The 25,094-nt window shown below is 46.4% G+C and overlaps 1 protein-coding gene across 1 annotated transcript in view; it reads left to right on the top strand.

The window, feature by feature from the left end:
- Positions 1–25,094, top strand: part of LOC144686925 (unconventional myosin-X-like) — a 184,120-nt gene that overhangs the window by 98,101 nt on the left and 60,925 nt on the right. Inside the window, exons 12-16 of the mRNA XM_078552775.1 lie at positions 15,250–15,396; positions 17,050–17,150; positions 17,304–17,370; positions 18,168–18,260; positions 22,964–23,032. Of these exons, the coding sequence (XP_078408901.1) occupies positions 15,250–15,396; positions 17,050–17,150; positions 17,304–17,370; positions 18,168–18,260; positions 22,964–23,032 (477 nt within the window). The remainder of the gene's footprint in view (positions 1–15,249; positions 15,397–17,049; positions 17,151–17,303; positions 17,371–18,167; positions 18,261–22,963; positions 23,033–25,094) is intronic.

The following is a 25,094-nucleotide window of genomic DNA, read 5'->3' as shown; positions in this document are numbered from 1 at the left end:
CACCTCGGGAGTTCAGCTCTTTTGTCCATGTTTGAACCAAGGCTGTAATGAGGTCAGGAGCAGCGTGACCCTGGCAGAATCCAAACTCAGCATCATTGAGCAGGTTATTGCTAAGCAAGTGCCACTTGATAGCACTGTCAACAAACCCTTCCATCATTTTGCTGATGATTGAGAGTAGACTGATGCATATGAACATATGAATTAGGAGCAGGAGTAGGCCACTCAGCCCTTTGAGCCTGCTCCACCATTCAATAAGATCATGGCTGATCTGATTGTAACCTCAACTCCATGTTCCCACCTATCCCTAATAACCTTTCACCCCCTTGTTAATCAAGAATCTACCTAGCTCTGCCTTAAAAATGTTCAAAGACTCTGCTTCTACCACCTTTGGTGGAAGAGAGTTCCAAAGACACACAACCCTCTGAGAGAAAAAATTTCTCCTCATCTCGGTCTTAAGTGAATGACCCCTTATTTTTAAATAGTGACCCCTAGTTCTAGATTCTCCCACAAGAGGAAACATCCTTTCCACATCCACCCTGTCAAGACGCCTCAGGATCTTATATGTTTCAATATCGTCACCTCTTACTCTTCTAAGCTTCAGCGAATACAAGCCTAGCCTGTCCAACCTTTCCTCATAAGACAATCCACCCATTCCAGGTATTAGCCTAGTAAACCTTCCCTGAACTGCTTCCAACGCATTTGCATATTTCTTTAAATAAGGAGACCAATACTGTACACAGTACTCCAGATGTGGTCTCACCAATGCCCTGTACAACTGAAGCATAACCTCGCTACTTCTGGTTTCAATTTCCCTCGCAATAAATGATAACATTCTATTAGCTTTCCTAATTACCTGCTGTACCTGCATACTAACCTTTTGTGATTCATGCACTAGGACACCCAGATCCGTCTGAATCTCTGCAATCTCTCACCATTTAGATAATATGCTTCTTTTTTATCCTTCCTGCCAAAATGGATAATTTAATATTTGGCCACATGATACTCCATTTGCCAGATCTTTGCCCACCCACTTTACCTATCTATATCCCTTTGTAGCCTTCTTATATCTTCTTCACATCTTATTTCCTATCTATCTTTCGTGTCATGAGCAAATTTAGCAACCATACCTCAGTCCCTTCATTGATGTCACTTATATAAAATGTAAACAGTTAAGGCCCCAGCACTGATCCCTATGGCATACTGCTCATCACTTCCTGCCAACCAGAAAAAGGCCCATTTATGCCCCTTTTCTTTTCCTGTTAACTAGCCAATCTATCCATGCCGATATATTACCCCCTACACCATGAGCTTCTATCTTTCACAATTTGATGTGGAACCTTATCAAATGCCTTCTGGAAATCTAAGTACAGTACATCCACCGGTTCCCCTTTATCCACAGCACATGTTACTTCTCAAAGAACTCCAATAAAAAAATTCTAAAGGGAGGACCCACCATCCATGGTTAACTAAAGAAGTTAAGGAAAGCATCAAACTTAAGGAAAAAACAAATAACTGTGCAAGGATGAGTGGCAGGTTAGATGATTGGTCAGAATATAAAGAGTGGCAGAGAACAACTGACAGGTTATTGCAGAAAATAAAAGCTCATGGTGTAGGGGTAACATATGAGTGTGGCTAGAATATTGGCTGGCTGGCAGAAAACAGAGTATGCATAAATGGGTCTTTATCTAATTGGCAGGATGTGATGAGTGGAGTCCCACAGGGGTCTGTACTGGAGCCTCAAGTTTTTAATGATTTACATCAATGGCTTAGATGAAGGCAGCAGAGGCACGGCAGCTAAACTTGCAGATGACACAAAGATAGGTAGGAAAGTATGTTGTGAAGAGGACATGAGGTTGCAAATGGATATAGATAAGTTGAGTGAATGGGAAAAAATCAGGCAGATGAAGTATAATGTGGGAAAATGTGAAGTTGTTCACTTTGGCAGGAAGAATAAAAAAGCAGAATATTACTTAATGGAGAATGACTGCATAATTCTGAGGTGCAGAGGGATCTAGGCGTCCTTGTGCATGAGTCACAAAAAGTTACTATGCATATACAGCAAGTAATTGAAGAAGGCTAATGAAATGCTATCCTTTATTATGAGAGGGATTGAACATAAAAGTAAGGATGTTATGCTTCAGCTATACAGGGCATTGGTGAGACCACATCTCGAATACTGTGTGCAATTTTGGTCTCCTTATTTAAGGAAGGATGTAAATGCGTTGGAGGCGGTTCAGAGGAGGTTTACTAGATTGATGCCTGGAATGAGTGCGTTGTCTTATGAGGAAAGGTTGGACAGACTGGGCTTATTTCCACTGGAGTTTAGAAGAGTGAGGGGTGATTTGATTGAAGTATACAAGATCCTGAACGGCCTTGACAAGGTAGACGTGGAAAGGATGTTTCCTCTTGTGGGTGAATCCAGAACTAGGAGGCACTGTTTTAAAATTAGGGGTCGCCCTTTTAGGACAGAGATGAGGAGAATTTTTTTCTCTCAGAGGGTTGTGCAACTTTGGAACTCTCTGCCTTAGAAGGTGGTGGAGGTGGGGCCATTGAATATTTTTAAAACGGAGGTAGATAGATTCTTGTTAGGCAAGGGAATCAAAGGTTATCGGAGTTAGATGGGAATGTGGAACTTGAAACATAAAAAATTCAGCCATGATCTTATTGAATGGCGGAGCAGGCTCAAGGGGCTAAATGGCCTCCTCCTGCTCCTGTTTCATATGTGCGTATGTAAATTGGTTAAACATGATTTCCTTTTCACAAAACCACGTTGACTCTGCTTGATTACCTTGAATTTATCTAAATGCCCTGCTGTAACATCTTTAATAATTGCTTCAAACATTTTTTCTATGACAGATATTAAGCCAACTGGCCTATAGTTTCCTGCTTTCTGTCTCCCTCCCATTTTGAATGAAGGAGTCACATTCACTATTTTCCAATCTCATGGAACCTTCCCTGAATCTAGTGAAATTTGGGAAATTAAAACCGATGCATCAACTATCTCACTAGTCACTTCTTTTAAGACCCTAGGATTAAGTCCATCAGGACCCAGGGATTTGTCAGCCTGCAGCTCCAACAACTTACTCAATACCACTTCCCTGGTTATTGTGATTTTCCTGAGTTCCTCCCTCCCTTCCATTTCCTGATTTACAGCTATTTCTGGGATGTTACTTGTATCCTCTATAGTGAAGACCGAAGCAAAATATCTGTTTAATTCATCTGCCACCTCATTTTCCATTATTAGTTCCCCAGACTCACTTTCTATAAGACCAACGCTCACTTTGTTAACTCTTTTCTTTTAAAAATATTTATAGAAACTCTTACTGTCTGTCTTTACGCTTCTAGTTAGCTTTCTCTCGTACTTTTGCTGTTCTTTATACTCTGACCAATCTTCTGACCTGCCACCCACTCTTTGTGCAATTATATGCTTTTTCTTCAAGTTTGATATTGTTTTTAACTTTTTTAGTTAACCACGGATGGTGGGTTCTCCCCTTGGAATTTTTCTTTCTCATTGGAATGTATCTATTCTGTGTATTCTGAAACATCCCTTTAAATGTCTGCCACTGCACCTCTATTGACCTATCTCTTTACTTAATTTTCTAGTTCTATTGCCGGAATATTGTCAGGGCCCATAGCCTTCAGCCGTTTCTTGATATCACGTGGAGTGAATCGAGTTGGCTGAAGACTGGCATCTGTGAGGATGTCACTGGACTGGTAACCCAGAGGCCCAGGTTAATGCTCTGGAGACATTGGTTCAAGTCCCACCATGGCAGCTGATGAATCTGAATTCGATTGATAAAATCGGGAATATAAACCTTGTCTCAGTAGTAGTGACCATAAAAGAATAAAGAAAATAACTATCCAGTACCTTCAACAGTTTCTTGATATCACGTGGAGTGAATTGAATTGGCTGAAGACTGGCATCTGTGATGCTGGGAGCCACAGGAAGCGGCCAAGATGGATCATCCACTCGGCACTTCTGGCTGAATTGTTACAGTGCAGAGGAGGCTCATTGTGTCTGCACCGGCTCTTTGAGTGAGCAATTCCCTTAGCGCCATTCTCCTGCCACTCCCTGTAACCCTGCACATTCTTCCTTTTAGGGTAACAGTCCAATTCCCTTTTGAATGCTTCAACTGAACCAGCCTCCACCACTCTCTCAGGCAGTTTCTCCTCATTTCACTTCTGTTTCTTTTACTAATTACTTTAAATCTGTGCCCTCTCATTTTTTAAACATTCATTCCTGGGATGCTGGCTTCACTGGCTGGGCCAACACTTATTGCCCATCCCTCGATCCGTTCATGAGTGGGAATAGTTGCTCCCTATCTACTCTGTCCAGACTCCTCATGATTTTGAACATCTCTGTCAAATCTCCTCTCAACCTTCTCTTCTCCAAGGAAAACAGTTCCAATCCTAATTTCTGCAATCTATCTTCATAACAGAGTAGATAGGGAGAAGCTGTTCCTGCTTGTAAAAGGTTCAAGAACGAGAGGGCACAGATTTAAAGTGATTTGCAAAAGAAGCAAATGTGATGTGAGAAAATTTTTTTTCACACAACGAGTGGTTCAGGTCTGGAATGCACTGCCTGGAAGTGTGGTGAAGGCAGGAACATTTGAGGACTCTGGGTCTATACTCGATGGAGTTTAGAAGGATGAGGGGAGATCTGATTGAAACTTACAGAATACTGAAAGGCCTGGATAGAGTGGACGTGGGGAAGATGTTTCCACTAGTAGGAGAGACTAGGACCCGAGGGCACAGCTTCAGAGTAAAGGGAAGACCTTTTAGAACAGAGATGAGGAGAAACTTCTTTAGCCAGAGAGTGGTGAATCTATGGAATTCATTGCCACATAAGGCTGTGGAGGCCAGGTCATTGAGTGTATTTAAGACCGAGATAGATAGGTTCTTGATTGGTAAGGGGATCAAAGGTTACGGGGAGAAGGCAGGAAAATGGGGTTGAGAAACTTATCAGCCATGATTGAATGGCAGAGCAGACTCGATGGGCCGAATGGCCTAATTTCTGCTCCTATGTCTTATGGTCTTATGGTCTTATAGGTTCAATTGAGGCATTCAAGAGTGCATTGGATGATTATTTGATTAAAACAATATACAGGGGTATGGGGAAAAAGGAGGGCAATGGCACTGAGTCATAATGCTCATTTGGAGAGCCGATGCAGGCATGATGGGCCAAATGGCCTCCTTCTGTGCTGTTAAGATTCTGTGATCCTGTAAACTGAAGTTCCTCATCTCTGGAACCATCCCCATGAATCTTTTCTACACTCTCTCCGATTCCTTCACATCCTTCCTAAAGTGCGGTGTCCAGAACAGGACACAATACTCCAGCTGAGGCTGAACGAGTGTCTTATATAAACTCATCATAACCTCCCTGCACTTATACTCTATGCCCCTATTAATAAATTCTAGGATACTGTTTGCTTTATTAACTGCGCTCTCAACCTGTCCTGCCACCTTCAATGATTTGTGCACATACACACCCAGGCCCCTCTGCTCCTGCACCTCCTTTAGTGTTGCACCCTTTATTTTATGATGTCTCTTCACGTTCTTCCTACCAAATGAATCATTTCACATTTCTCCACATTGCTTCAGCCTTATCTTTATCCCCATCATTGAGGATGGGGATATTTGTGGAGCCTCCTCCTCCAGTTTACTTAATTGTCCACCACCATTCACAACTGGATGTGGCAGGACTGCAGATCTTAGATCTGATCCATTGGTTGTGGGATCGCTTAGCTCTGTCTATTGCTTGCTGCTTATGCTGTTTGGCACACAAGTAGTTCTGTCATAGCTTCACCAGGTTGACACCTCATTTTTAGGTATACCTGGTGCTGCTCCTGGCATGCCCTCCTGCATTCTTTATTGAACCAGGGTTGATCCCCTGGCTTGATGGTAATGGTAGAGTGGGGGATATGTCGGGCCATGAGGTTACAGATTGTGTTTGAGTACAATTCTGCTGCTGCTGATGGCTCACAGCACCTCAAGGATGCCCAGTCTTGAGTTGCTAGATCTGTTCGAAATCTGTCCCATTTAGCACGGTGGTAGTGTCACACACCATGATGGAGAGTATCCTCAATGTGATGACGGGACTTTGGATGGGATTTTCCCATCTCATCAGCGACAGGTACCATGGCGGGCGGGACAGGAAAATGTGGAGAACAGTCAAAAGTCAGTCTCCCACCAGCTTGAAAAAAATTGCAATTTTCTGCTCCTGACTCCGTGACAGGTTGGGTAGCCTGTTGCGCCATGTTGGGAACTGCATTTGCATTGATTTGAATATCATGAATACTCATTAAAAAGGCAGCTTGCTAGAATCATGTCCCCACTCCAGATCAAATGGCCACACCAGCAGCTAATTAGACAGGCGTGATTCACGCCTGATATAAGTGGTGTGCACCTGGCAAGGACCACTTCACTCGTGACCTTGAGGTATGTTCACCTACCTTTCACTGCGTTGCTCTTGCGGCTGCTCCGACTCTGTGCCAAGGCTGTGTAGGGAAGACCAGCGGGAACTCAAGGCGGGATGTCAGAGCCAAGGCTTACCATCCAAGACCAGCAGGAAGGTGGGGGCGTGGTGGAAGGGGCTGGAGGGCAAAGGCTTGATTGGGGAGGGGGTGTGCTGAGACAAGATAGAGGCAAGGGAAGGGGCTGGAGGGCAAAAGACTTGACTTGGGGGGTGGAATTACTGGGGAAGAGAGCACAGAGACACATGACTTGGGGACTGGGGGGCAATTAGTCTGCTCTGCAAAGCAGAGACAGTCCAGGGCAGCTGCGCACAATTTATAGGGCTGTGCTTGGCATACCTGTCCTGTCCCGGTCCAGGGACCCGTCAGTCTTGTGCCAGTCATGCCCATCATGGGCATGGTTAGTCCCTAACGCACATTGGCCCTTGGGGTTGGTGACTTGATACTGGACCGCAGATGGCATAATCACAGTAAGAGGAAGCATCTGCAGCCTGTAGATGGGGAACAAGTAATGTTGGTTGCCGGGAGGGGGGTGGGGGTGTACTCAATGGTCTCATTGTGGGTGGTCTCTGTAAGTCACAGTACAATGGGCCTCAAGATGGGGAGGGGTCAGGACTACATGGGGCAACAGGACATCAGCATCAAATAGTTCAGGGGGAAGATCAGGAATATCAGCAATGATAGCGATAGGATCAAGGATTAGCGGGAGGAAGGAGAGTGATTGGGGGGAGGGAAACCTGCACAAGATGCTCCTGCAGAATGATGGAAGGGATTTCGACGGTCGTGGGAGGGGGGAAGGGTGGGGGGGCTTGAGGCTGGTCTGGTAGTAATACCCTCTGCACCACCATTTTTCAACCTAATCCAATCATGCAGTTGAAAAATAAGCTGTGAAAAAAATGCCAGGGGAGGGGTCTCAGGGCTTGTGGGAGGAGTCGGTCACTGCACATGTGGGCCAGTTGAGGGGATACCCAAGTTATTTCTGTGTTTTCAATTGGAGAGGAAGGCACAGTTGAGACATGTTAGGAACAGTCATATGCCAATGTAGGGAATGTGGCACCTTAACTCATGTTGTGCATTCTTGCGAGAGCATAAACCTGATTGGGGCCATTGTAGGATTGGCTTCTAAAGACCCTTTGTCCCTCTCATGGGAAATCCTGAGTGTCAGAAGGAACCAACTGAAAAGGGGCCATGGGCCAAAATGCATATGTCTAATGGCCTAAGAACTCTAAACCTTGCAGTTGGTAATTTAAGAATCCAAAGGCCCCCTCCCCAACAGTACTCTCACAACGTGAGTGCAAGTTGGGGTTGCTGTGTAATCTAAAGGATACAGTCTGACAGTGCCCTGACTGAGGCTTCTGTTGCCTGGCAGAACTCAGTCAGATCCAAGTCCCCGTGTTAAAGCGCTGTCATGCCTGTGTCATTTTGGGGGACGTGGGTGGTCCATGGGGGGGTGGTTTTAGGGGTGCGTTCCCTACCAGTGATCCAGAAGGCTGTAATAGTGCTACAAGGGACTAAGTGGAGATGTAATGTCTGGGATGAAAGTGACCCATGGGCTCCACAATAACTCCCGGGTTAGCGACTGGAAGGTGACCATTGCAAGCTTATGTTCATTCATGTTTTTGTTCAATGTTTCTGCAGACATGAGCACAAGTGCCTCATGGCTGGAGCAGGCAATGTTGTTTTCATCCGGGCAATCAGGCAACTAAGAGGGAGGAGAAGAAGGTCTCGTCGCCACCAGGCTGGGCTAAGGGAAGAGGCTCACCCTAATGAACAAGGGCCAGTGGGGCCCCCTCAACACCCAGAAGCTGAGGCTGAAAGATCCATTGAGCAGAGGCGTTTGGCAGGACCAAGGGTGTACAGAGGATGCCTCTCATACCTCCAGATGAGTGAGAGACAGTGCCGTAGACGCCTTCACTTGTCCAGGGACCTGGTGGCTCATATCTGCCACATTCTTCGGGAGGAGTTGTGCCACAGGGGGGCATCCATTGCCAGTGGATCCACAAGTGACCGCCACTCTGAACATCTTCACGAGTGGCTCGTTCCAGGACTCCACATGCGATCTCTATGGGATTTTTCAAGCATCTGCTCACAAATGCATTCGAGAGGTTACAGATGCCCTATTAAGCAAGGCGCACAATGATGTCCAGTTCTCCCTAGCTGAAAGCAGCCAGGCTGCCAGGGCAGTTGGATGTGCTGCTATTTCCAGATGCCCACAGGTGCAGGGGGCCATCAACTGTACCCATGTAGCTTTAGGAGCCCCTGGCAACAGCCACAACATTTCATCAACAGGAAAGGGTTCCACTGTCTCAATGTGCAGCTGGTTTGCAATCACCACAAGCAGATAGTGCAGCTTATGTGTGGGATACTCTGGAAACTCCCATGTCTCGTACATCTTGAGTCACTTGCAGGTGCCACCGATCTTCCAGGGCCCTCAGCGCATCCAGGGTTGGCTCCTCGATGACAAAGGCCACCCACAAAATACATGGCTCAGAGGAGAGGAATTATGCTGCTCACTCTGCAACATGCTCATGGATTGAGCAGACCATTGGCAGAATGAGAGGTGGAGGAGCTGCACATCTCCTCTGATGATGAGGACATCAAGAGGGCTGAGCTCAATGAGGGCGAGGAAGCTGATGCTCCAGAGGAAGAGGCCATAGCACAGGCCAGATGAGGCAGGCATGCATGTGAGATGCTTATAGCCAACAGCTTCCAGGAGGATGATGAAGATTAGCTCAGTGAGTTTCACCGGTGTCCTCCACGTTGTGTCCAACTTTACGCCATCATTGAATCCTCATATCTCAAAGAAGCACATTGATCTTTGAACGAGTAGTTACACTCTGGTATCACAATGTCCTCATCCTTGGAAGGTGCGGCAGTCTCGGAGCATGTGGCCTTTCTGTTCTGGGACAATAACTGCAACAGGATGTTTTGTGAGCAGAGCTGAGGTGGTGCAGCCAACATTCCACTGCCTATGGCAGCCTTCAAGAGGCTGGAGCAGCACTGTAATCCTCAGTGCACTCATGGCAGTATGCCTGCAGTGCTTCAAGGTGCCTCAAGGAGAACAATCATCACTCAGTGGTCTTGCCTTGATGTCTGAGGTTTAATCTGAGTCCGCACTGCGGTATTCCTGCACAGGCAATCATTCATGCAACACATGTCTTCAGGCCTCATCATCATACTGAATCCCCAGCATCAGATCTATCTTCAGGACACAGTCACCTGGAACTCTCAGTAATGAATGCAAGCCTTCACTTCAGTTCACCTTTCAATAGACAGTGAAAGCTTCAGCTACAGCAGCACAGTCTGCTTTCTGTGAAGCACTCATGCCCATGGCTCCTTTTGGAGTCTCCCAAATTACGGATCAGGGTTGGAATTTTACAGCCCCTTCTGGGCGGGGCCATAAAATGCGGCGAGCCATTCTAAACTCCATTGACTAAAATCCTGCTGGTGTAAAATTCGGCCACAGCTTACCCTTGGCATTTGTGGCCCCAAAAATACTGACACCTCATCTCGGCATTAAATACTCTTTGATAATAAAAAGCACACATCAGATATTCTGGAGCTTCACTCTGATCCCATGTGAGACTTCCACATCTTCATTCCACCAGTCTGACATATCCACAAGGAAACCAGGCACACTGATGCTATTGTAACTAGCACATTACCGTGTCAACTGGACATCTGAGAGATGGCACATCAATGTACCGAGGTGTTGGCCAGACCTTCTGGGCGAGCACAGCACTCTCCTATCTCAGCACACTCCTATCTGGTATCTGGGGCCTTTACACGCAGCTCCTATCTCACATAGTTCTAACCATCTAGCATGATTGGCAAAGCTCTACATGTGTCAGCGATGTACCTAGCTTTGCATCATGGATGTTGGAAGGTGGGGACTAAGATTGGGGTGATCTTTAGATGTACAGGCAGACATGAGATAATGCTGCAGCCAGGAGCACATGAGAGTCCCTGACTTTTGGTTCATAAGTAAAAGCACACTCAGGGCTGATGGGAATTACATGGAGGCAAATGAAAGATGCCCCAACTGAGGCTGATTGCGATGCACATTGACGTTCAACCCTCTAAGATCTACATTGAGCACTCTTCAAGGTAGAAGCATCAGGAGACTCGAGCATCCTCCAGCTTCTAAACTCATGAGGCAATATAATAACATTATATGAGCCTCTGAAGCAGGTCTCAGATGCCTTGCCCAACCGCCAATTTCTAAGAGGCAGAAGTTTCACTCATGTCGATACTGCACTGAGAACAGGCACTGCAATGAGATAGTTCAAGACATCATAGACCTGAGGCAGACAATGGGACATCTGGGAGGAGGGGGGGCATCTGCGGCACTTGTCTGGACACCGAGTATATCATCAGATAGAAGAGGCATACACTGGATCAGAAGTAGACTGAAACAAATTGTATTTACATTTGTGGCGCTTACAGATTGTGGACCCCATGCTACCTTTGTGCTCTTAGTATTTCTTAATTTTTCTTTCTCTACTGCTACATCTAGGGGCTTCTCTGACATCCTCAGCAGAGCTGGAGGCAGCCTGCTGACTGCTACGCCCTGTTGTCTGGAATGGGTGTCCTCTGGAGGCCCGAGGCCTGGAGGACCCCAGCCTGCTTTGGGTCTCCTGCTGTGGGGCAGGTGCACCTTCCTGGGCCTGTGGAGCTGAAGGTGATGGGGTCACAGACAGAGGGGATTGGGAGCGGCTGGACACACTGAGTCACCTGGGTGGATGGCCCAGGGGTGCCAAGCTGATGGTCCTCCTCCCTTTAGCTGCCCGAGGGTCCCTACCTGACTCCCTGAAGAGAAGGGGCACCTGGAGGAAGGTCAAGGTGCCCCAACCCCTCTCACCTAGCCACTGATGGGTCCCACTGATGCTTAGAGCGATGGGGTGTGGGTCCGAGCACAAATCTGGCACAAAGTCCTTGACCAAGATCTCAATAGCGATTGCCATCCTACCTGGAATGTCTGCACATTGACATCAAACTGAATATGGACAGAACCCTCCATCGTTCGTTCTAATCTGGTGACGGCCTCTGACAACCCTTGTCTATCTTTGCAGCTCCAACATCTGGGTTAGGGCCTAGCCCACAGGCTCGTCATTGGACTCAGACTCAGCAGGAGCCAGGCCTCTAGCTGTTGTCTGAATGTTGGTAACCTCGGATGTCACTGCCTCCACCTGCTGTGGACCTGAATCTGTGCTGTGCTCACTGGATGGTGACCCCGAGCCTGCTGTACAGCGAGATCCCACCAAGGTGAGTGTCTCTGCACTGTGGAGAGTGCAGGCGAATGCTGTGACAGCTTTACATCTATTGGGCCCTCAGGATCCTCATCTGAGGTGCTGTGGCTGATAGGCTGGCTGCCAGTGGGCCTCTTCCTCTTCCTGCTGATGCTTTTTAAAGACAGAAGAAATAATGAGTGATTGTCTGTCACAGTTTCAGCTGATGAATGACGAGCTGGTGATGTGTCCTCACTGGCTTGAGAGACGCCAGTCTCACCCTTGGCACAGGCATGGTCCCGGTCCTTGCCAGTCAGCTCTATCACCTGCTCCTCATATTGAATGAGAGGTCTGAGCTCCGGCATCTCCCCTCCGGTCTGGGATCTCTCCCAGTTGCTGTGTGCGATCTTGTCCTGCATAAAGGCAGATGGACAGACTGTGAGCTGGATGGACGCAAAAGCAGATGATAAGCTTGCCAGCCTCTGTGTGCTGAATGGACCTCTGTAAGTGCTGTGGAAGCGAGCTGTACAGGACATGAGAAGAAATTAAGATGTCAAAGTGTGTGTGAGAGAATCAGTGCTGATGTCCTTGTGCTGGTAGTGTGTGAGATCCCTGTGGACTTAACCCTGCAAATGGCTGGTGAGAGTATGAGCTGAGAGTGAGGAGAAGGTTCACTTGCTCTGGCTCAGCGGATGAGATCATTCACCATTTCTGGCACTGGATAGGGGTCCACTTCTGGGGCGTATTGACGCTGACCATCCTGGTGACCTGCTCCCATGCTGTTGGAGTGACCTCCGGCTCTCAACACAGGGGTAAAGTATCTCCTGCCGCCGGTCCTCCATAGCCTGGAGGAATGCCCCAGTGCATTGTCACTAAACTTCGGAGCAGTGTGCTTTCTTCTCTTAGGGGACATTCTGATGTCCTACCACATCTAGTCTTGGGTAGGGTGGGTGTGATTTAAATATGACACCCGGAAAGATGATCTGATGAGGTAACGGTTGGGTGGACGAATCCCAGGCAGCCTTGCCACGAGATACAGTGTCTTTAATGTTCATGCATATTTAATGAGCTTAAAAGTGGACGAACTGGCGCAGAAACCCATCAGGACAGCCAATGGGAAATGTGCTGCTTTTCCCACCTGCTACCGCACTTAGTTTCCAGAGCAGAAAATTCTGCCCTTCGTCTCCACAATGACTGTGCGGTACTCACTCCTACCAATACTGTCATGGATAGATGCATCTGCAGCAAGCAGGTTGATGAGGATGAGGACAAGTGTGTTTTCCCACTTGTTGGTTCCCTCACCATCTGCTGGGGTCCCAGTCTAGCAGCTATGTCATTTAGGACTTGGCCAGCTCGGTCAGTAGTGGTGCTACCGAGCCACTCTTGTTGATGGACATTGAAGTCCCCTCCCAGTCTTTAAGACTGAGATGAAGAGGAATTTGTTCACTCAGACACTGGTGAATCTTTGGAATTCTCTACCTCAGAGGGCTGTGGAAGTTCAATCATTGAGCATGTTCAAGACTGACATTGATAGATTTCTGGAGACCAGTGTCATCAAGGGATATAGAGATAGTGTGGGAAATTGGCATTCAGGTAGATGATCAGCCATAATCTAATTGAATGGTGAAGCAGGCTCGACGGGCTGAATGGCCTACTCCTGTTCCTATGTTTCTACGCACCTCTTAAAGGGATGGTGTATTGTGGCTGGAGCAGGTGCTGGTAGTCATGCAGGAAGTCAATCTGACCATTGAAGAAAGGTACAAAATGGGAGAGTGTAGGCTCCAAGGTTTTTGGACACTGCACTGGAGGACTTGGTGGTGGAGATGAAAAGTAGGAGAGAGGTCCTGTATCTTTGGTGGGCCAGGAGGCCCTCCAGACACATGTTCAGAAAGCAGTAGGAACAGATAGTCCTGAAGTTCTGCGCTCTTACCACCTCAGTGCTTCTTCCAAGTGGTGTTCAACATGGAGGAGCACTGATTCATCAACTGAGGGAAGGTGGTACGTGGTAATCAGCAGAGGTTTCCTTGCCCATGTTTGACCTGATGCCATGAGAATTCATGGGGTTCTGAGTCGATATTGAGGACTCCCAGGGCAAATCCCTCCCGAGTGTATACCACTGTGCCACCACCTCTGCTGGGTCTGCCTTACTGGTGGACTCCTAGCACTGTCAAACCTGCAAAATCCTCCTTACTACTGTCTGGGATCTTGTTCCAAAATTGGGAGAGCTGTCTCATAGACTAGTCAAGCAACAGCCTGACATAGTCACACTCACAGGATCAATTCTTACAGACAATGTCCCAGACACCACCATCACCCTCCCTGGGTATGTCTGTCTCACCAGCAGGACAGGCCTAGCACAGTTCGGCACAGTGGTATACAGTCAGGAGGGAGTTCCCCTGGGAGTCCTCAATACTGAAGTTTCATGGTATCAGGTCAAACTTGAGCAAGGAAACCTCCTGCTGATTATCAACTACCATCCCCCTCAGCTGATGAATCAGTGCTCTTGCACGTTCAACCAAGTGGAAAAAGTACTGAGGGTGGCAAGGGCACAGAATAGCCTCTGGGTGGGGTCTTCATTGCCTGTGACTAAGAGTTGCTTAGTAGCTATTATTGAGCAAGATGGCAAGTTGCACCATGCAGATGCCAGGCAATAATCTCCAACAAGAGAGAATCGAACCATCTCTTCTTGATGTTCAATGGCATTACCATCATTGAATCCCCCACTATCAACATCCTGGGGGTTACCATTGACCAGTAACTGAACTGGACTAGCCATATAAATACTGTGGCTACAAGAGCAGGTTAGAGGCTGGAAATGATGCGGAGAGTAACTCACTCCTGACTCCCCAAAGCCTGTCCACCATCTACAAGGATGCTGATTATCAACTAAGTGATGGAATACTCCCTACTTGCCTATGGCTGGAGCAGAGGTCATAGGGGCAGCCACCTGTGCTGGGTGAGTGCAGCTCCAACAACACTCAACAAGCTCAACACAATCCAGGACAAAGCAGTCTGCTTGATTGGCACCACATCCACAAACATTCACTCCCTCCATCACTGACACACAGTAGCAGCAGTGTGTACCATCTATAAGAGGCACTGCAGGAATTCACCAAGGCTCCTTAGACAGCACCTTCCAAACCCACGACCACTACTATCTAGAGGGACAAGGGCAGCAGATAGATGGGAACACCACCACCTGGAAGTTCCCCTCCAAGTCACTCACCATCCTGACTTGGAAATATATCACCGTCTCTTCACTGTCACTGGGTCAAAATCCTGGAACTCCCTCCCTAACAGCACTGTGGGTGTACCTACACCACATGGACTGCAGCGGTTCAAGAAGGCAGCTCACCACCACCCTCTCAAGGGCAATAAATGCTGGCCCAGCCAGCGACTCTCACATTCTTGAATATACATTTTGACCCAAACTCTGGAGTTCAGAGCTGTATCTGCGCCTCTCAGCCGCTGTCATGGGGGGATGCGCCTGGTTCCTGCCCCGGCTCTCACCGTGAAGGTTCACTAATGCTCTTTTCCCTGTGTTTCAGGCTGCTGATTCCCGGGACTCCATGTCCATGGCACTATATTCCCAGTGTTTTTCCTGGATCATTAGGAAAATCAATGCAAAGATCAAAGGGAAGGAGAGTTTCAAATCCATTGCCATCCTTGACATCTTTGGCTTTGAGAACTTTGAGGTGGGTGGAAAGTTCAGACCCGAACTAAGGAGAAAGAGGTTGGGGGGGTGGAAACTGTCCCTATGACATCTGCGTGCCATGTCGAGGGGTGAGGGTTTAAGAGGTTGTGGTGAGGCCATGAGGATTGGGTCTGCCCTGCAATTACAGACCAGTCAGTTTAATTTTGGTGATGGGGAAACTTCAAGAAACAATTATTCGGGACAGAATTAATAGTCACATGGAAAAATGTGGATTGATTCGGAAGAGTCAGAATGGATTTCTTAAAAGAAAATTGTGTCGAACTAATTTGCTGGAGTTTTTTGAAGAGGTATCAGTGATGGTTGATGAGGGCAAGGCTGTTGATATGGTGTATATGGATTTGCAAAAGGCGTTCGATACAGTGCCACACAACAGACTTGTGAGGAAAGTTGTAGGTCATGGAATAAAAGGGACAGTAGCAACGTGGATACAAAATTGGCTGAGGGATAGTTAACAGAGAGTAATGGTTAATGGGTATTTTTCGGGTTGGTAGAATATTTGTAGTGGAGCTCCCCAGGGGTCGGTATTGGGACCCTTGTTTTTCCTGATATATGTAAATGATCTAGATCTTGGTGTGCAGGGGACAATTTCAAAGTTTGCGGATGACACAAAACTTGGGAGAATTGTAAACTGTGAGGAGGACAGTGTAGAACTTCGAAGGGACATTGACACATTGGTGGAGTGGGCAGATAGGTGGCAGATAAAGTTCAATGCGGAGAAGTGTGAGGTGATACACTTTGGTACAAAGAGCATGGAGAGACAGTATAAAATAAAGGATCCTATTCTGAGGGATGTGCAGGAGCAGAGAGACCTGGATATATATGTACATAAGTCATTAAAGGTGGCAGGACAGGTAGAGAGAGCTGTTTCTAAATCATACAGTATTCTAGGCTTCATTAATAGGGGCATAGAGTGCAAGAGCAGGGAGGTTATGATGATCTTGTATAAGACACTGATTAGACCTCAGCTGGAGTATTGTGTATAGTTCTGGGCGCCACACCACAGGAAGGATGTGAATGCATTGGAGAGAGTGCAGAAGAAGTTTACGAGAATGGTTCCAGGGATGAAACACTTCAGTTATGAGGAAAGATTGGAGAAGTTGGGACTGTTTTCCTTGGAGAGGAGAAGGCTAAGAGGAGACTTGACAGAAATTTTCAAAATCATGAGGGGTCTGGATAGAGTCAATAGGGAGAAACTGTTCCCACTTGTAAATGGATTGAGAGCCAGAGGGCACAGTTTTAAAGTGTTTTGCAAAAGAAGCAAATGCGAGGTGAGAAAAACACAGCGAGTAGTTAGGGTTTGGAATGCACTGCCTGGAAGTGTGTTGGAGGCAGGCATAATTGAGGCATTCAAGAGGGTGTTGGATGATTATTTAAATAGAAACAATGTGCAGAGTTATGGGAAAAAGGCAGGAGGTTGGCACTAAGTTAAAATGCTCAGAGAGCCAGTGCAGACACGATGGGCCGAATGGCCTCCTTCTACAGCGTAATAATTCTGTGATTCTGGGTCAAGAGGTAGTGGTAAGGGGTCGCGGGGTGAGGGGTCGAGAGGTTGTGGTGATGGGTTGAGGGCTGAGGGGTCAAGGAGTAAGGGGCCAAGGAGTGTATGGCTGACATTGACCTTCTTTCTTCACAGATTAACCGGTTTGAACAATTCAACATCAACTTTGCGAATGAGAAACTGCAGGAATATTTCAACAAACACATCTTCTCCCTGGAACAACTGGAGTACAACAGGTGAGACCATTCCCCCAGGCTCAACCTCTGATCTCAACCCTATACCCACCCCACCAACCCTGACTCCACACCACTGATCCTATCCTTTGGGACGGATCCCCAGCTCCTGGGGAAATTGACATGGACTCATGTCCATTTTTTTTATTCTTGCAGAGAAGGGATGAGTTGGGAAGCAATTGATTGGATGGATAATGCTGAGTGTTTGGACCTGATTGAAAAGGTAGGAAACTCTTCAAATCCCAAGGACAAGAAACGCAGCAAGAATCCATGGAAATAACCCAAACCGTTAGACTACTTGATGCCCAAACAATAAACTTGCTCCTGATTTAGCTCAAGATCCACATCACAGGAACACAAAGGTACAGGAAAAGCTGCAAAATCCCATACTGGTGTCATAGGACAGTGTAGAGGGAGCTTTACTCTGTATCTAACCCCGTGCTGTACCTGTCCTGGGAGTGTTTGATGGGGACAGTGTAGAGGGAGCTTTACTCTGTATCTAACCCTGTGCTGTACCTGTCCTGGGAGTGTTTGATGGGGACAGTGTAGAGGGAGCTTTACTCTGTATCTAACCCCGTGCTGTACCTGTGTTGGGAGTGTTTGATGGGGACAGTGTAGAGGGAGCTTTACTCTGTATCTAACCCCGTGCTGTACCTGTCCTGGGAGTGTTTGATGGGGACAGTGTAGAGGGAGCTTTACTCTGTATTTAACCCAGTGCTGTACCTGTCCTGGGAATGTTTGATGGGGACAATGTAGAGGGAGCTTTACTCTGTATCTAACCCCGTGCTGTACCTGTCCTGGGAGTGTTTGATGGGGACAGTGTAGAGGGAGCTTTACTCTGTATCTAACCCCATGCTGTACCTGTCCTGGGAGTGTTTGATGGGGACAGTGTAGAGGGAGCTTTACTCTGTATCTAACACCGTGCTGTACCTGTCCTGGGAGTGTTTGATGGGTACAGTGTAGAGGGAGCTATAGCCTGTATCTAACTGGTATCTGACTGTTGCTTGTTGTTTATTTTAGAAGCTGGGCCTTCTTGCATTGATCAATGAGGAGAGTCGCTTTCCAAAGGGGACTGACTGCACGCTACTCGAGAAGCTGCACTCTCAGCACGGGGTGAGTGGGTGCCTGGGCACCTTTGGTTGCTAAGGCCATGTTCAGGCCGACACGGGGACTGGGTGTCCTCTCCCACTCCATCTCCCAAGCGTCCATCTTCATCCTCTTACTTTCTCACTATCCTCATGCTCTCCAAATCATCACTTGCTTCATCTCCTCACTCTTTCCAAATCATCACTCCCTCCATCATCTCACTCCATCCAAATCCTCATTCTCTCCACCCCCTTGATTTCTCCACATCCTCACTCTCTCTGTCCCCTCATTCACTGCATCCCCTCACTCTCCACATCCTCATTCTCTCCAAAACCTCATTTTCTTCAGCCCCTCACTTTCTCTAAACCTCACTCTCTCCATCCCCTCACTCTCCCCATCCCCTCACTGTCTCCATCTCCATAACCTATCCCTCTCGCCACTCTCTTCAAATCCTGACTATATCCATCATCTCACTCTCTCCATCCCCTCATTCTCTCCATCCCCTCACTCTCTCCACCCCCTCAGTTTCCATCCTCTTGCTCTCTACATCGCCTCATTCTCTCCATGCCCTCACTCTCTCCATCTCCTCACTCCCTCCACCGCCTCACTGTCTTCATCCCTTCATTCTCTCCATCACATCATTCTCTCCATCACATCACTCTCTCCATCTCCTCAATCTCTCCATCTCCTCATGACTCTCGATCTCCTCACTCTCTCAATCCTCTCGCCTTGTGCATCCCATCACTCACTCCACCTCCTTATTCTCTTTATCTCCTCACTCTGTCCATTTCCTCACTCTCTCCAAATTCTTAACCTCCCCAAATCATCACTCTCTGCACCCCTCACCCTCTCCAAATGCGCACACTCTCCATCCGCTTGCATCTGCCATCCCCTCACTCTCTCCATCTTCTCACTCTCTGCAACCCTCCCTGCCTCAATCTTCTCACTCTCTCCATCCCCTCACTCTCTCCATTACCTCACTCTCTCCATCCCCTCACTCTCTCCATCTCCTCACTCTCTCCATCCCCTCACTTGCTCCATCTCCTCACTCTCATGATCCCCTCACCTTGTGCATCCTATCACTCACTCCATCTTCCCAATCTCTCCATCTCCTTACTCTCTCCAAATCCTGACTCTCTCCATTCCCTCACTTTCACCAACCCCTCGCTTTCTCCATCTCGCCACTCTCTTCAGCTGTTCACTCTCTCCATCTCCTCACTCTCTTGATCCCCTCACTCTGTCCATCCCATCACTCACTCTGCACTCTATTTATCTCCTCACTCTGTCCATTTCCTCACTCTCTCAAAATCCTTAATCTCTCCTTCTGCTCACTCTCTCCATCCCTTCACTCTCTGCATCTCAATAATCTCTTCCTCTCCTCATTCTCTCCAAATCCGCACTCTCTCCATCCCCTCACTCTCTCCATCTTCTCACTCTCTGCACCCCTCCTTGCCTCTATCTCCTCACTCTCTCTGCCCCCTCACTCTCTCCATCCCCAGTCTCTCCACCTCCTCACTCTCTGCATCCCCTCCCTACCTCTATCTTCTAATCTCTCTGTCCCCTCACTCTATCCCCCCTCACTCTATCCCCCCTCACTCTCTCCATCTCCTCACTCTCTCCATCTCCTCACTCTCTCCAGCCCCTCACTCTCTCCATCCCCTCACTCTCTCCATCTCTATAATCTCTCCCTCTCCTCACTCTTTCCAAATTCTCACTCCATCACCTCACTCTCTCCATCCTCTCAGTCTCCCTTCCCTCACTCTTTCCAGCTCACTTTCTCGATTACCTCATTCTGTCCATCCCCTCAATCTATTCATTTCCTCACTCTCTTGAAATCCTTAATCCCTCCATCCCCTCAGTCTCTCCATCTCCATAATCTCTCCTTCTCCTCACTCTCTTGAAATCCTCGCTCTCTTCATCACCTCACATAAGAACATAAGAAATAGGAACAGGAGGAGACTATTTGGCCCCTCGAGCCTGCTCCGCCATTCAATAATCATGGCTGATCTTCTTGTGTTTTGATTTCCACATTCCCATCTAACCCCGATAACCTTTGATTCCCTTGCCTAACAAGAATCTATCTACCTCCGCCTTAAAAATATTCAGTGACCCCGCCCCCACCACCTTCTGAGGCAGAGAGCTCCAAAGATCCACAACCCTCTGAGAGAAAAAAATTCTCCTCATCTCTGTCCTAAAGGGCGACCCCTAATTTTAAAACAGTGCCTCCTAGTTCTGGATTCACCCACATGAGGAAACATCCTTTCGATGTCTACCTTGTCAAGGCCGTTCAGGATCTTGTATACTTCAATCAAATCACCCCTCACTCTTCTAAACTCCAGTGGAAACAAGCCCAGTCTGTCCAACCTTTCCTCATAAGACAACCCACTTATTCCAGGTAACAATCTAGTAAACCCCCTCTGAACCGCCTCCAATGCATTTACATCCTTCCTTAAATAAGAAGACCAAAATTGCACACAGTATTGGAGATGTGGTCTCACCAATGCCCTGTATAACTGAGGCATACTGTCCTTACTTTTATGTTCAATCCCTCTTGTAATATAGGGTAGCATTCCATTAGCCCTCTTAATTACTTGCTGTACCTACATACTAACCTTTTGTGACTCATGTACTAGAACACTTAGATCCCCCTGCAGCTCAGAATTCTGCAGCCATACTCCATTTAAGTAATACTTTGCTTTTTTGTTCTTCCTACCAAAGTGAACAACCAAACATTTTCCCATTTGCCAGATCTTTGCCCACTCACACAACCTATCTATATCCATCTACAACCTTCTCATGTTCTCTTCACAACATACTTTCCTACCTATCTATGTGTCATCTGCAAATCTTGCTACCATGTCTTCACTCCCCTCATCTAAGTCATTGATGTAAATCATAAAAAGTTAAGGCCCCAGTACAGACCCCTGTGGGATTGCCAATCAGAAAAAGACCCATTTATGCATACTCTCTGTTTTCTGCCAGCCAGCCAATCCTCTATCCAGGCAAATATTTTACCCTTACACCGTACGGTCTTATTTTCCATAATAACCTTTGATATGGCACCTTATCAAATGCCTTCTGGAAATACAAGTTCAGTACATCTACAGGCTCCCTTTATCCACTGCACATGTTATTCCTTCAAAAAACTCCAATAATTTGGTTAAACATGATTTTCTTTCACAAAATCATGCTGACTCTTCCCGATTGCCTTGAGCTATTCTAAGTGCCCAGCTACAAGCTCTTTATGATCGATTCTAATAACTTCCCCATGACAGACATCAAGCTAACTGGCCTATAGTTTCCTGTTTTCTGCCTCCCTCCCTTCTTGAATGGAGGGGATATATTTGCTACTTTCCAGCCTGATGGAACCTTTTCTGAATCTAGTGAATTTTGGAAAATTAACACCAGCACATCGATTATCTCATTAGCCACCTCTTTTAAGACCCTAGGATGTAGTCCATCGGGACCCGGAGACTTGCCAGCCCGCAGCTCCATCAATTTCCTTTCTCTCGTTCACCTCCTGATTTGCAGCTATTACTGGAATGTTTTTTGTATCCTCAAAGTGAACACAGAAGCAAAATATTTGTTTATTTCTTCCACCATTTCCTTATTATCTACTATTAACTCCCCATTCTCATTCTCTAGAGGACCAACACTCACTTTACTTACTCTTTTCCTTCTTAAATATCTGTAGAAACTCTTGCTATCTGTTTTTACATTTTTAGCTAGCTTCCTCTCGTACTCTAATTTCTTTCTCCTGATTAACGTTTTAGTCATTCTCTGCCATTCTTTATATTCTGACCAATTACCTGTCCTGCCACTCATCTTTGTGGAGTTTTCGTTAAGCTTGATGCTTTCCTTAACATCTTTGGTTAACCACAGATGTTGGGTCCTCCTCTTAGAATTTTTCTTTATAGTAGGAATGTACTTATTCTGAATATTCTGAAATATCCCCTTAAATGTCTGTCACTGCTTCTCTATTGTCTATCCTCTAGTCTAGTTTCTCAGTTCACTTCAGCCAGCTCAGCTTTCACCCCCACATAGTTGGCCTTATTTAAGTTTAAGATTCTAGTCTTAGACCTGCTATTCTCCCTTTCAAACTGGATGTAAAATTCAATCATGTTGTGGTCACTGCTACCTAGGGGTGCCTTTACTCTGAGGTCATTAATTAATCCTGTCACATGACATAATACCAAGTCTAATATAACCTGCTATCTGGTTGGTTCCAGAACATGCTGCTCTAAGAAACTCTCTCGAAAGCATTCTAAGAGCTCCTCATGCAGGCTACTACTGCCAATCTGATTTATTCAGTTTATGTGTGGTTTAAAATCACCCATGATTATTGCCATCCTCACTCTCTCCACATCCTCACTCTCTATCCGCTCACTCTCTCCATTCTCTCAATTACTCCTTCTCCTCATTCTCTGCATCCCCTCACTCCTTCCAGCTCCACACTCTCTCCATCCCCTCACACTCTCCATCTCCTCACTGCCTCCATTTCCTCACTCTCTCCATCCCCTCACTCTCTCCATCTCCTCACTCCCTCCATTACCTCACTCTCTCCATCCCCTCACTCTCTCCATCTCTTTACTCTCTTGATTCCCTCAGTCTGCCCATCCCATCATTCACTCCATCTCCTCAATCTGTTTATCTCCTCACTCTCTCCATCTCCTCTTATGTTACCCTCATATTTCCAGAGACTAAAAGGACCTTTTGCCATTTTTTTGCAGAGTAACTCATTCTATGTGAAGCCACGGGTAACTGATCATCAATTTGGAATAAGACATTATGCTGGGGAGGTGAGTGTAAACAGAAATATCACGTGTTGTCCACAACACACGGTGTCAGACTCACACTGTATCCACATCACATAGAATCATGATCCAATTCACTTCTTAAAGAATCAGTTGACCCTGCCTCCACCACACTCTCAGGTAGTGTATTCCAGATCCTAACCACTCGCTGTGTGAAAAAGATTCTCCTCATTTCATCATTGCATCTTTTACCAATTACCTTAAATCTGTGCTCTCTCATTTTTGATCCTTCCACCAATGGGAACAGTTTCTCCCTATCTACTCTGTCTGGGTAGAATGGGTAATACCAGGGGCCACAGTCTCAGGATACAGAGCAGGCCATTTAGAACTGAGATGAGGAAAAATTTCTTCACTCAGAGGGTGGTCAACCTGTGGAATTCTCTACCACAGAAGGCTGTGGAGGCCAGGTCACTGAGTATATTCAAGAAAGAAGTTGATTTTTTTTGGATATTAGGGGCATCAAGGGGTCTGGAGGGAAAGCGGGATTATGGCATTGAGATAGAGGATTAGTCATGATCATATTGAATGGCGGATCAGGCTCGAAGGGCCGAATGGCCTACTCTTGCTCCTAGTTTTTGTGTTTCTTTGCCCAGATCCCTCATGATTTTGAATACCTCCATCAAATCTCTTCTCACCCTTCCCATCTCCAAGAAAAACAGTCCCAGTTTCTCCAATTTATCCACATAACTGAAGTTCCTCATCCCTGGAACCATTCTCGTAAATCTTTTCTGCACTCTCTCCAATGCCTTCACATCCTAAAGTGCGGTGCCCAGAACTGGACACAATACTCCAGTTCAGGCTGAACCAGTGTTTTATAAAGGTTTATCATAACTTCCTTGCTTTTGTACTTTATGCCCTTAGTAATGAAGCCTAGGATGCCATATACTTTATTTATCTTTATCACCCTGTCTCACTGTCACACGGTCTCCATATCCACAGTCTCAGTATGACACGATGATATGAGATGGATTGGAAAACGTTACTTAAAGGGATGATGGTGGATAGGCAATGGCAAACGTTCAAAGAGCGTATGGATGAACTGCAACAATTGTTTATTCCTGTCTGGCGCAAAAGTAAAACAGGAAAGGTGGCCAAACCATGGCTTACAAGGAAAATTAGAGCTAGTATTAGATGCAAGGAAGAGGCATACAAATTGACCAGAAAAAACAACAGGCCTGAGGATTGGGAGCAGTTTAGAATTCAGCAAAGGAGGACCAAGAGATTGATTAAGAAGGGGAAAATAGAGTACGAGAGTAAGCTTGCAGGGAACATAAAAACTGACTGTAAAAGTTTCAATAGGTATGTGAAGAAAAAAAGATTGGTGAAGACAAATGTAGGTCCCTTACAGTCAGAAATTTATAATGGGGAATTTATAATGGGGAACAAAGAAATGGCTGACCAACTAAATACATACTTTGGTTCTGTCTTCACAAAGGAGGACACAAATAACATACCAGAAACGCTGGGGAACACAGGGTTTAGTGAGAGGGAGGAACTGAAAGAAATCAGTATTAGTAGGGAAATGGTGTTGGGGAAATTGATGGGATTGAAGGCCGATAAATCCCGGGGCCTGATAATCTACATCCCAGAGTACTTAAGGAAGTGACCCTAGAGATAGTGGATGCATTGGTGGTCATCTTCCAAGATTCTATAGACTCTAGAACAGTTCCTACAGATTGGAGGGTAGCTAATGTAACCCCACTATTTAAGGTAGAGGAGGTAGAGAGAAAACAGGGAATTATAGACCAGTCAGCCTGATGTCGGTAGTGGGGAAAATTTTAGAGTCCATTATAAAAGATTTAATAGCTGAGCACTTGGAAAACAGTGGCAAAATCGGACAGAGTCAGCATGGATTTATTAAAGGGAAATCATGCTTGACAAATCTACTGGAATTTTTCGAGGATGTAACTAGTAGAGTTGATGAGGGAGAGCCAGTGGATGTGGTTTATTTGGACTTTCAGAAGGCTTTCGACAAAGTCCCACATAAGAGATTAGCGTGTAACATTAAAGCACATGGGATTGGGGGTAGTGTATTGAGATGGATAGA

Source organism: Cetorhinus maximus, chromosome 11 (genome assembly GCF_964194155.1).
Source record: "Cetorhinus maximus chromosome 11, sCetMax3.hap1.1, whole genome shotgun sequence".
Lineage (NCBI taxonomy): Eukaryota > Metazoa > Chordata > Chondrichthyes > Lamniformes > Cetorhinidae > Cetorhinus > Cetorhinus maximus.
The sequence above is the reverse complement of the archived record's forward strand: the minus strand, read 5'-3'. Positions and strand labels throughout refer to the sequence as shown.